General features: G+C 47.9%; 1 protein-coding gene across 6 annotated transcripts in view; it reads left to right on the forward strand.

Annotated features, from left to right (window-relative positions):
* The window catches only part of LOC140918455 (ankyrin repeat and fibronectin type-III domain-containing protein 1), a 574,998-nt gene that overhangs the window by 134,375 nt on the left and 427,745 nt on the right, over window positions 1–12,878 (forward strand). For 4 of the 6 annotated variants that reach the window (XM_073362893.1, XM_073362895.2, XM_073362898.2 and 1 more), the window contains exons 1-2: window positions 270–431; window positions 2,175–2,432. The exons of 1 other annotated variant lie outside the window; for it this stretch is intronic. In XM_073362893.1, coding sequence (XP_073218994.1) covers window positions 2,275–2,432 — 158 coding nt within the window. In that variant the 5' untranslated portion in view covers window positions 270–431; window positions 2,175–2,274. Of the gene's footprint in view, window positions 1–269; window positions 432–2,174; window positions 2,433–12,878 lie in introns of those variants that run through there. One more of the 6 variants, XM_073362894.1, reaches the window with a different exon arrangement.

Genomic DNA, 12,878 nt, shown 5'->3' on the forward strand with positions numbered 1-12,878 from the left:
GCAGACAGAGTGCTCCTTGTGTGTGTGAGTGTGTGTGTGAGAGAGAGATAATAAACGCTCTGTCTCAATCCATCTTTCAGCAAGTGAATTGACTTGAAAAAAAATTCCTGCACCATCCAGGCAGAGGTGGAGCTGGTTTTTGGCGGGTGCGTGGGGGAGAATAGATTCCCCAGCTGTAATCCTGAGAAGTGAATAGATTCCTGAGCCTGCCCTCTGAGCTCATTCAATATTAATGGGAGCGAGAAGATATTGGGAAGGTTTTTCTACCTGCTGTGAGGCATGTCACTGGGAGCCAGAGAGAAAGGGACAGAGATTCATTCAGAGATGGCAGAGGAGCTGGAGCTGCTGTCGCTGCTGCCACAAGAGACCCTCCCAAAGATGCTTGGCTGAAAGGAGCCAGCAGGTGCTTTCTGCACATCGGATTAATTTGGGTTGATTATTTATTTATTTATTTACCTCTTGCTCTCTTCCCCCCTTGATTCCCCTCCCCCATTCCTGCTGTAATAATGTTCAGGCATCTCAGCCAGCCCAGCGGATGGTGGATCAGGCAGGGGAATTGTGCTGGTGATTTCTGCTTTGTGCACAGGTTTGCTTAGGGGAAAGCAGGCTCTATTATTTATTTTATTTTTGCTAGAATAATCTCGCTCCCCAGAGTCAAGGTGCAGGAAACAGAGATGTTAAAATACAGACAAACCCCAACACAGAGAGGACCGTTGCTTTTAAAGAATTGCAAGTAAGCTGATTGTTGTGTAGGAGTGTGACAGGGATGGTATAGCTGTTCTCAGGTAGGTCTTAGATTGTCTCACCCCCAGTGCCTGTGCTGTGTTTGGGGAGCAGCTATTAGCATCTCCTTTGGTGGTAAACTGCTGTTTCCAATGTTTGATCCACATAGAGGAGCGAATGAGAGCCTTGTGAAAAGAAAGAGGAGAACAGAAGGATGAATTGGGAAGTAGAAAAATGCATAGCAGGGTTGCAGCGCTGGATGCCCATCCTTTATTGCAAGCGGGTTCTGTTTGCAGTGGATAGCTGTGGGCAGAAAAACAGCAATTAATGTTTTATTTTTTCATATGGCATCCACAGCTGAGGGATCAAAAGGATGTGAAGGCAGTTGGCTGATTTGCCATGAGTCAATGTTGTTTTCTTGAAGATCCTAAGCACATTATTTGCTTTTTTGTATTCTGACAAATATTCTTTCTCCTGGCTACATTTTCACAGATTTAATGCATTATTGCTCACTGGGGTGGAAGTGAGTCTCACAGTCTCTCACAGGTCTCACTGTCGTCCTCTCCCCGCCTCCAAGCTAGCATCAGGCACTAAGGATGCTAACACAAAAGCAGTTGACTAGGGGAAGATTTTGGATGGTATTTTCATGCTAGTTTGCCAAGTTCTTTGTCACTGGCTGCTGCTGTTGAAATTCTGTAAGGGTTGGAGAATTGCAGTGCAGAGGCCAATTATTGTAGGTGACTTTTAAATGGATCCGTCTCATTTGTTTGAGAAGTTTTCCCACTTCCCTGTGCTCAGCTGTTTGGTGACAAGACAGAAAATCAACTTATTTCAAATACATTGTTTGGGAGGGGGCGGTTTCTGCATAAGAAAAGGCTTACAAACTCTGAATAGCTATAAGAAAAATAAGCAGGGATCCCATTTCCACGTACTGTACTTGATTGAGTTTATTTCAGTGCCCAGACATGACGGTAATGGACCTTTAGGAAATGCTTGTAGACACACTTGTTCTTTGGAATGTGTGTATTATCATCTGCCACTAAGTTGGACGGTGTCTCCCCACTTCTCTTGTTCAAGGAAAAATGAAACTGAGATCTTGGATGCTTCCTACATACCTCATGGGCATCCTTAGAGGCCAAATCCCTCTATTTCTGATGTGGCAGCATGTGTCTGGTGAGCTGCTGCTCACAGCAAGAGCAATAAGATATATGCTGTCACTACCGAGGGATTCTTTCCAGAGGGGTTAATTTTTTCTTTCTCCTTAATTCAGTTCAGTGGCAGCTGCAGTAAAACTGAGCAGCTCTCCCTCTGCCAGTATTTGCCTTTTGGATAAATGCATACTGGATTTTATTTCTTCTTTTTAAATGGGAAAAATGTCAGCATGCAGCGAATCATGGACCTCTCTAAACTGCTCCTGTTTTGTCCTCTCTCTTTTTCTCTGACTCTCTTAGTGCTCCCTTCTTGTCCCTCCCTCAAAGGTGAAATGCACGGGGTAGTGAACGCACACTGGCTCTAGCATGTGTGACTGTGTGTTCAGACTAGGGCACACGGATGTATGCGTGCACACTCTCAGACACCGCTGGTGCCATGTCTTCATTCGGGAAGCTTACGGAGTACTTCAGCCTGAGGAAGTCGAGGAATGAGTTCCGCTCGGACCGTCGGAGCGGCCGTCGGAGCGGCAGCTACTGCTGTAGTCTCACCGAATGCAGGTACCAGGAGAAAAAAAGTCCACCACTCCCTCCCAATGCATCTGCCTGTGTTTGTGTGGGCAGGGAAAGCTGTCATCTGTTTTGTCACCAGGGCTTGGGGGTGAGGGAGAAACCTTTGTAAATGGTGTATATTTTTCTGTGTTGTTTCATGGAACATCTGAGCACAATTGACCATTACATCATCCGGGATGCCTTTGAAAGGTATAGAGCACTGGTGTCTGCTTCCCTGCTGAAAGTGTATTGTAGATGTATGCACAACTTGGACGTTCAGTCTTCCTGATCCTTAACTGCATGCGCACATACATGGTCTTTTTTCTTGTTCTTTCATTTTCTATTAAACTGCTTCACCTGTTCTCCCTACTATATGACATTAAAGCTACAGGTGCCAAATGGCCCTTTTTCTGGGACTCCAAGCACTGGGAGTCACAACAGGATATTACACAAAGGACGATGAGCTGTTGAACAGTCTAAGTTCAAAGAGTGTATGTGTTTGGAAGCTACCTTAATGGAGTCTCTTGTTTCCAGACATACAGTGGCTGGTGAGAATGGAAAAAAATAAACCCAATGCTGTTAACCTCATGGAATATTCTCTAATAAACCTCAGGGATTGCCAGTGTAGGGTATAACAGTTGTTGTACACTTGCATGCTTATCTTTGGGGAGAGAATCCAGCTTTGGGGGTGCTTTAGATCATGCTTAAAGATGCCAAAGCATTCCAAATGTGTAAGATTTCTCTTTTGTTTTGTGGCTTGCAGGGGTGCTGGAACAATTTGTATAGTGGAGGTGTTGAGAGCCATTGAAACAAACTGCAAACCCTGTATATGATGGAAACCACCTCAAGCCAGGGGGTGCTGCCCCAAGCCCAGCACCCCTTGTTCCAGCATGTATGGTGGCATGTGAATTTGATTCTTATTGTTGGGAAAATGCTTTGTGTAGCTTATTTTTCTATTCATATATGAGCAATTGGCAGGCGAGTTCTAACAAGGTCTTTGATGCCACTTGCTAGCGATGTTTGCTCTCATGGGTCAGTGAAAGGGTTGCTTTGAGGAGGGGGAGTGGAAATGTAGACACCAGCGACATTCTGCTCAACGGTGTCTCTCCCCACAATTCACCTTCTGAACTGTATGTGGCGTTTGCCTTTTAGAGAGAGCGCTTGTGATGGATGGCAGATTTGTATAACAGAATATATCATTTGAGTGCTTCCAGACCTAAAGAGAAGCAATTCATGCAGGGTGGGGCACTCATTTAGGGCTGCGTTCTTTCTCTCCATTCCTCTTGTATCAGTTTGGTCATAGTGAGTGCGCTGGACGAATGGCGTGTTTATAACATTAACTAGCATTATAACATCTTTTAAAATTTCCTTCCCAGTCTGATGCTCAGAAGCCGTGCAGGCTGTTTCTGTACCTGCACAGGTACATAGATGAGATTAAAGGTTTTCACTCACCCTATCATTGTGAGTCACTGTGTCTTTTCCTCTTATACACTTTCCCCCCTTTTCCAGAATTCTCTGTTCTGCCATTGCAGGAGAGACAGTGAGATCCCTCCCTAGGCTTCAGAGCCTGAGCTCCAGCCAGCGCCACAACTTCAAAGTGCTGTTTACACAGCTATTTTTAGAGTGCTAACACAAGTTGGCTAACCCAGGCCGGGAGGCTTGCTGTCATAGGCTGTGTAGACATACCAAGAAATGCTAGGCAGGCGATCAGGATATTGTGAAATTAAGAGGAGACTGGAACGAATCTGATTACAATCCCCAAAGATAAATTCAGTTTAAATCTGCTTTCTACCTGCATTTTCTTTACAGTGTCCATTCAGACCTGGTTTGTGGGGAGCCCAGGTTTGAAGGAAAGAATTTGCAAGTGCTGGGGAATTTTGCGTATGCTGTAGACCATAGTGGTACATGAACAGTGTGCTTCATGGAGAACAAGCTTCTGCCATGGAGAGAACACGTCTTTATCCCGCTGACACCTGGATCTTCCTGTTCTTGCTGCTGTCCAACCTGTTGATTCCCCCATGTAAGGGGAACACAACCACAAGTGATATGGACTTCTGGAGCTTCGACACAGGGAGGACTAGGGCACTAGGGAATCCTGTCTTCTGAGGGTGTCTCCCACATGAATGCTCAAGCGAGAGACAATAGATTCCTTTCTGGCTTTGTGATATTGCGTATGCTAGAAAGGGTTGACTAGGATACCTGCATACCGGTTGCCTGAACAAAATAAGCTGTATTGACAAAAGGGCTCTCTTGATGGTATAACTGTGTCTAAACTTGGGCTTTTGCTGGCATAGCACTGTCTGTTAGAGGTGTGATTTCCCTTCCACACACACACTTAGCAGACATACCTATGCCGACAAAACTTATAAGAGTAGACCAGGCCTGTATCAGTAAGGAAATGGAACCTAATGGAACTGACTCAAAGAGAATCCAGCTTTCCTTGTTTTTGCACCTGATTCTTCTGCCTTGTGTCTCCATTGTCATTTACAGTTGTGCTGTGTGTGTGTGTGAGAGAGAGAGAGAGAAAGATTGACATACTACCCCTGTGCGGGAGTGGAGAAATGGGCTTGGGTAGCAGCTTACATTTCCTATGCACAGGGTGTAATCAACTCCACATGCTGCAAGACTGGATTTTCAGCTTCTCTTTCTGCACCTGGTGTTGATACATGTCTCACCCTTCCCATAATTACATGTAATTGATTATAAAAGCAAAAATAAAATGTTGACTGATTAAGCATGAAACTCTTTAATTCCAAAGTGTCACTTTCCACTCAAACTGCTTGGGTGTTAGTTTGCCTGATTTTTCCAACCTCCTTTCTTTTGGAAAGAAAAAAAATAAAAATGCCATCTCCAAAATACAACTAGCTACTGTTACAACACCAAGAGCCACATCTCTGACTGTGTAGAAAGATTCAGAGATCTAAGATATGAGACAAAGAAAACAGTGCACTGGGAGTCAGATTCAGGTGTCTGTCTTATATATTATCTATTAGAGAAACAAGATGAGTGAGGCAATACCTTTTATTGGACCAACTTCTGTTGGTGAGTTGGTCCAATAAGAGAAATTACCTCACCCACCTTGTCTTACTAATGTCCTGGGACCAACATGGCTGCAACAACACTGCATACAATAATGGATAATCCCTCTATATGGTAGTTTTTCTAGCTTCTTATCCTACTATGTTATCCTACTATGAAATAAGCACAGAAAGAAGCATCTTTCTGTGCTTATTTCATAGTAGGATAACACTGGCAAAGAAATGTAATAGAAATGTAGCTAGGATGTCCAGATCCGATGTTTGGATGCTCAGATTAGCACAAAGTTTAAAAAATGCCCACTTTACATGCCTCTGTAGAAGAATTTATTAGAATCCTGCCAGCTACTTACTGTTTTCTTCTAGGCTCTGAAGGAGCCGGACGATCTGTTGTGCTGTTTCCAAACCACCTGGGACCAATAGGAACCAGATAAATATTAAAACTGGGAGTCCACTAAGAGGGATTTGCTAATTTGAGCAGCCATTTAAGACATACATGGCACTTTTTATTTTCAAGAGGCTGTAGAGACGTTAATAAATATTTATGGTTGGGGTGTCTGGTCTTAAGTGCCTGCATTTTAATATTATGCCCACAGATGTAAAACATAATTTTGAAGGTGTAGGCAGATCTGTCGCATTGGTGAAAGTGAGGGACTGAGCATAGGTCAGCAGGGCTCACATCTATGCTTGGAAGAGGACTACTCCCTTTATTTTTTTCCAGTTTCACCCCTGCTAATGCAGCGCATGATGTGAGTAGGTGTTTGTAGTGAAGCAAGGACGCACTGGCCTGGCACCTCCTGCTGGTCATCTGGGAATTAGCTCTTTTCCAGCTTACGGAGCGCCCTCTGCAGGCCAGTGTCGCGCCTGCTGCTGGCCCTCATGTCCCTCCCGAACCCCGGAGCCTGTTTACCCTGGGGTTCTGCCCCAGTAGTATCCCACACTCTGGGTCTCCCCTCCCAGGGGAACCCCCATCCTCTAAACCCATCTTGTCTCAGTGGCTGCTGCCAGTCATCATCTAGCCCCTGCTTACTGCAGACTGCAGTCTGTAATAGCCACTCATCATTGGCAAGGGGTTAGGACCTGCTGCCTTTGCCTATCCTCAGGCTGTCCCTCTGCAGCCCCAGTACCTCTTGGCCTTAAACAAGGTCTGCAGCCTGGGGGTTTACCAGGCTGAAGCTCCCCTGCTCCCTTTGCCCTTCCCCAGCACGACTCCACTTAAGATCCTTTCCTCTCAGGCAACTAGCCCTTCCCACGCTAGAGTAAGACTCCTTTGCTTCTGGCCCACAGCCCTCTTATAAGGTCCAGCTGGGCCCTAATTGAGCTGGCCACAGCTGTGGTCAGCTACACAATCAGCTTTTCCCAGCTGTTCTTAATCCCTTTCCCTGCTGCAGCCCTCTGCAGGGCTGCTTTTAACCCCTTCGGGGCTGGAGCGGGGTGACCACTCCGCTACAGTGTTATACAAGTTTCCCACACACATTACCACCAATGTACCTCAATCGTGATCTGCAGCTCCTGTTGCTGTCTCAGTCCCACCAACAGACCTCTGTTCTGACCTACAGTTGCCCCGTTATTCCAATCCTAGACAGGGACTGCCAACTGTGTGCAGTGATACGAGGGCTTTATAGTGTAGGTTTTCCTATAAATCAGATGGCTAGTCAGATCTCCAGGGTGAATGTTTAGTTGTGTGTCAGCCCAGTGCCCTTGAGTAGTGACACCGTTGAGAACAGGGAGTGGCACGGACACTATGAAGTGAGTGTCAGTGTGCGTAGTCCAGAAATGTCAGACCTCAGTGTAAAATTAGTTTCTCATGGTGGCTGCAATAATTGTGAAAAGAGTAAAGGAGTGAATAGGCCAAATTGTCAGTTGGTGCAAATCAGCGTAGCTCTATTGACTTCACTGAAGGGTTGCTGGTTTACTTCAGGTGAGGACCTGGCCCGACATATGAACTTTCATCCTCCTCTACATAATGCAAGAATATGGGAATGAATAAACTGCTGCAAACTGTCTTTATGCTTAACCAGGAGCCATGGATTAGCACTGCAGCTCGTAGGCTGTTGTAGCTGCAGACCACATTGCAGGGACAATATTCTCTGGCTTCTGGATAAAGGGGAAGGGTTCCACCACAGCTGTTTTGAGCATAGCATAGGCATACTGCCATAGTAAAGGAAATATTTTAAACCCCCTATCACCGGAGTATTTGAGCCCTTCACAATCATTAATTAATCTCTCCTCACTGCACCTTTGTGAGGTGGGAAAGTATCATTAGCCACATGTCACAGAGGGGGCACTAAAGCACAAAGAGGTTGGGTGACCTGCCAAGATCATGCAGGAAGCAGAGCCTAGATCTCAATAGGGAAATACAACGTATGGAGCTACTATAAGGTGGGCGCATAACTGGTTGGAAAACCGTTCCCAGAGAGTAGTGATCACTGGTTCACAGTCAAGCTGGAATGGCATATCTAGTGGGGTCCCGCAGGGATCAGTTCTGAGTCCTGTTCTGTTCAATATCTTCATCAATGACTTAGATAATGGCATAGAGAGTACACTTATAAAGTTTGCGGACAATACCAAATTGGGAGGGGTTGGAAGTGCTTTAGAGGATAGGACTAAAATTCAGAATGATCTGGACAAACTGGAGAAATGGTCTAAAGAAAACAGGATGAAATTCAATAAGGACAAATGCAAAGTATTCCACTTAGGAAGGAACAATCAGTTGCACACATACAAAATGGGAAATGATGCCCAGGAAGGAGTACTATGGAAAGGAATCTGGGTTTCATAGTGGATTGCAAGCTAAATATGAGTCAACAGTATAACGCTGTTACAAAAAAAGAAAAATGTGAACATAATTCTGGGATGTATTAGCAGGAGTATTGTAAACAAGACATGAGAAGTAATTCTTCCACTCTACTCCGTGCCGATTAGGCCTAAACTGGAGTACTGTGTCCAGTTCTGGGTGCCACATTTCAGGAAAGTAGGGTTGCCAACCCTTCGGGTTTTGCTGGGAGTCTCCCGGAATTGGGCTCTATCTCCCGGAGGCTACTGAAGCCAAACCAGGAGATTTTAGGCCGCTAAAATCTGGCAGTGCAGCAGGGTTAAGGCAGGCTCCCACCTGCCCTGGCTCCGTACTGCTTCCGGAAGTGGCCGGTACATCCCTGTGGCCCCTGGGGGGAAAGGGGCAGGGGGTCTCCATGTGCTGCCCCTGCCCTGAGCACCGATTCTGCAGCTCCCATTGGCCGGGAACTGTGGCCAATGGGAGCTGCGGGGGAGGTGCCTGCAGTCAGGGGCAGCGCACAGAGCCCCCTGCCCCGCCCAAGGGCTGCAGGGACATGCTGGCCGCTGCAGCTTCCGGGAGCGACGCAGGGCCAGGGCAGGCAGGGAGCCTGCGTTAGGCCCGCTGTGCCGCCGCACAAGGTAAGCACCGCCCGGCCGGAGCCAGCACCCCTCACCCCCTCCGACACCCTCATCCCCTACCCCAGCCTGGAGCCCGCACCCCACACCCCAAGCCCCAGCCCTGAGCCCCCTCCGGCACCCAAACTCCCTCCCAGAGCTTGCACTCCACACTCTCTCCTGTACCCCAACCCGCTGTCCCAGGCTAGGCCTGGAGTCCCCTCCCACACTCCGAATTCCTCAGCCCCAGCCCAGAGCTCGCACCCCCTGCCAAACCCCAACCCTCTGCCCCAGCCCGGTGAAAGTGAGTGAGGATGGGGAGAGGGAGCAACGGAGGGAGGGGGGATGGAGTGAGCAGGGCGGGGCCTTGGAGAAGTGGCAGAGCAGGGGACAGAGCAAGGGTGTTTGGGTTTGTGTGATTAGACAGTTAGCAACCTGACAGGAAAGATGTGGACAAATTGGAGAAAGTCCAGAAGAAAGCAACAAAAATGATTAAAGGTCTAGAAAACATGAAGGTCTAGTTATTATGTAGTCCTGCCTTCAGTGAAGGGGACTCGACTAGATCAGTGGTTCTCAACTGGGGGTCTGCGGCCCTCTCGGGATCCATGAGCTCCTTCAGGAGGCCTGCGGGGCCTTGCAGCTGAAACTATAGTAGCCCATGTGGGGCTGAAGCCGGGAATGGCAGGGCTGAATCCCAAGCCCCGGTGCTCCCCACGGGGCAGAAACCCTCAGCCCCTGGGTGGAGTTTGGGGGGGGCATAGAGGGCGTTGTCCCCCCAACTGCAGTGCAAGAGCCGGGCAGTACCAGGGGCAGCTCCACACCCCACTTCTGTCCTGGCCCCCTGGCCAAGTGGGAGGCTGGAAGCCGGAGCCGGGCAGTGCGGAGCAGCTGCTGCTCTGGCTGGTGCCACGTAGCAGGCAGCCACAGCATTCCCTTGTGTCCTGCTGCTACTTGGCCTGAGGTTGAAGCTGCTCCTCAGCTCCAAGCCCTCTTTGCTCAAGCAGCCGGTAAGAGTTGCTCAGGTGGAGGGGACCCGGCTTCATGGCTGGCAGAGTCCTCGGGGAACTGCAACTGCAGGGGAGCACACAGTCCCTAGCTATTCCTCTCCCTACACCCTGACTTTAAACTCCCCGATATGAGTCCCCTCCTCCTCTGCTGGGCCCTGGAGTTTTTATAGCATGTTGGAAGCAGGGGGACAGAAAGAAAGAGCTTGAGAACCCCGGGACTAAATGACCTCTTGAGTCCCTTCCAGTCCTACACTTCTGTAATTCTGTGCTCTTAATCACAAAACCAGCCTTCCTCTACTTGCAACTGTTTAACATACACAGTATAGGGTAGTAAATTAAGAAGCCTACAGCAATTGAAGCTATCAAGAAAATCAATGTAGGACAAAACCTTCAAACTCTGAATTTTCTGTTCACTGGGTGCGTGGTGTAGCTGACCTGCACTGTTTGTGTAGAGCTGTTGTGTTGAAACTTCTCCTTGGTTAAAATCTTAATTTGTCCAAAGTATGTAAAATGTGACGATGTCATTTTAGTTGTAATGTTAACTTGTTGCTTCAAGACAGCACAGAATGGAGTCAAAGGAATGGTGTGGACTCAGTTTGTTTCCACTAACAGAGTGACTGATTGGGAATTTCCAAGGCTTCTGGTGAGATTACAGAGTGGTTATAGCAAGAGAGAGGACTCTTCTGATGATGAAAGGGAGTGCCCACGGATGGGCTGTTGACATTTTGCTGAGCACTTGCCTTCTGAAAAATAGGGGCCTTACAAGCATTGTTAGGTTGAGTACTGTGATGCAGCAGGAGAGTGGTTGGTTTTTTTTTTTTTTGAAGCAAAAAAGGTGTTTTTATTTGCGTAACACACTTACAAAACAAAAACAACAGCATATGCAATGTTTAACACAGCAACCAATCACAATTGTTTTCTCATTAGCTTCAGGGGAGGGAAGTGTTCAAGCTTGCCTGGGCCAAGGGCGGGGGGCTTCCTCGACTCTCGTGGTCTTCCACCCTTCTGAGTTACCTGGTGGCCCAGAGCGTGGGGGCTTCATCAACTCTCAAGGTCTGCCACCCCCTCGAGTTACCTGGCGCCACGCCCAGTGTCACCAACAATTCCCTCCTCCGAAAGCACCCAACAAGAGGGGCAGGCTGTGGGGTGGACAATCTGGGGGGGGCACGTGCACCCACGTGTGAAAGGACCCCTCTAAGGTGGTGGTGTCTGCAGCAGGAATGGCTGGGGCTGGGGTCCCTTACTCTCTCCCCCAATCAAAGGGTCAAACAAAGGGAACCGGACGGGGACACCGAGCAGAGAACCTCGGACAGCGCCCACCACTCCTCAAAAGCACCAAGGGAGTCGGTGGACGCCGCCAAGAGGAACTCCGCCCGGATACGTGAATGGACTGAGGATTGGAAAACGGCCCCACAGTCACAGGAAAAGCAGGAGAGTGTTAGAAGGGAACCTTATTCCCTGTAGAGGGAAGAAAGTTTGCTATAAATTAATTAAAGCACCTGAAGCCAATTAAAGCACTTGAAGCCAGTCACATGATAACCCTCCTCCCCCCCTCCCCCCCGCTTCAATCAGACCAGAGGAGTTGAAGCAGAGTGGATTGGTGTTGGAGCAGAGAGCAGTTTGGCAGGAAGCAGAGGAGGGTTTAGAGAAGTGCTGCGGTGGACTAAGAAGATCAAGACCGTAGGTAAAGGGGCACCTGGTTTGTGCAGAGGGAGGGCAGGAAGCCCCACAAGCTGAAGGGCAGGAGAGGGAAGTAGCCCAGGGGAAGGAACCGCTAGTTCTAGTGGTTTACCACTATCCCTAGGGCCTGTGAGCTGGGACCCGGCGTAGAGGGTGGGCCTGGGTCCCTCCCTCTCCACTCCCCTCCCCTCCTCTAGGACACTAGTGGGGGCAGTTAATACCCCAGTTCAGGGGCAAGAAATGGTGCCCTGAACCTCCTCCACCCCAAGAAGAGAAAGCGCGAGACCTATCATAGTAGTGCCAGCAATCTGCCACAGTACCCAAAAATGGAGTTGCCCAAAAATACTAGTGACTCTGGAAAATTTGGGCCTTACTTTCTGAGGAGGGTGAGGCAGCATCATCCATCACCACCTCAACCAGCTTTGGTATGCCTGTTCTGATCATCACTACTGCACACCACACCATTGGGCCTCTGTTTTCCTGATGCTGAAAGAAGTTCTGACCAGATGAGGAGAGGGAACTAGATGATCTAACCACCTCTGTGGCTACGTCCTGAGCAACTGCTGAGATGTGAGCCTCAGATTCCAGTTGTTCCCCCTTGTGTGTTCATTTCCACCCTCCCCTCAGTCCTTCTCTGTCTTCGCTACCTCCCTTTGGGCCTGGTGTTGAATCTGAATCCACTTTAACCAGTCAGGACAAAATGTAATTTTGCTGGGATCAGCGGGGCAACCTAAAAGCTATACCTTCATCATACTCACAAGAGGAAAATAGGTGCAAGCTAGCAAAAGATTTACAGAAGCAAGCAAGTAAGGCTGGGGTACAGGAGTGGCTAACTGGGCTGTGTGTCATGTATTGTGCCTGTGATCCTCCATCCTGGAAACTGACAGTCCAAGCATTGGAGACAGAAGCTTTATTTTCCCATCTTTTTCTCTTCCTCTTGATGTGTATTTTTCTTAAAGAAACAGGATCAGACTTTAACAACTGAGCTGCAGAGCTCCCCCCTGAGTGGCTGTTTTCCCCAGAAAGGACATTTGATGTAAGAGACGTTCAAGACAGAGTGTGTATGGTAACACCCATTGTTTCATGTTCTCTATGTATATAAATCTCCCCACTGTATTTTCCACTGAATGCATCCGATGAAGTGAGCTGTAGCTCACGAAAGCTTATGCTCAAATAAATTTGTTAGTCTCTAAGGTGCCACAAGTACTCTTCTTTTTTCAAGACAGAAGGTTGTTTTCCCTTTAAATGTTCCTATACAAAAAGAGAGGGAATATGGAAGCTTGTAAAACAAATAATGGCTTGAGTTTTAAATGCTTGACTGTTTTCCCCTCCTCCTTTACATT

Source organism: Lepidochelys kempii, chromosome 10 (assembly GCF_965140285.1).
Source record: "Lepidochelys kempii isolate rLepKem1 chromosome 10, rLepKem1.hap1, whole genome shotgun sequence".
NCBI classification, from domain to species: domain Eukaryota; kingdom Metazoa; phylum Chordata; order Testudines; family Cheloniidae; genus Lepidochelys; species Lepidochelys kempii.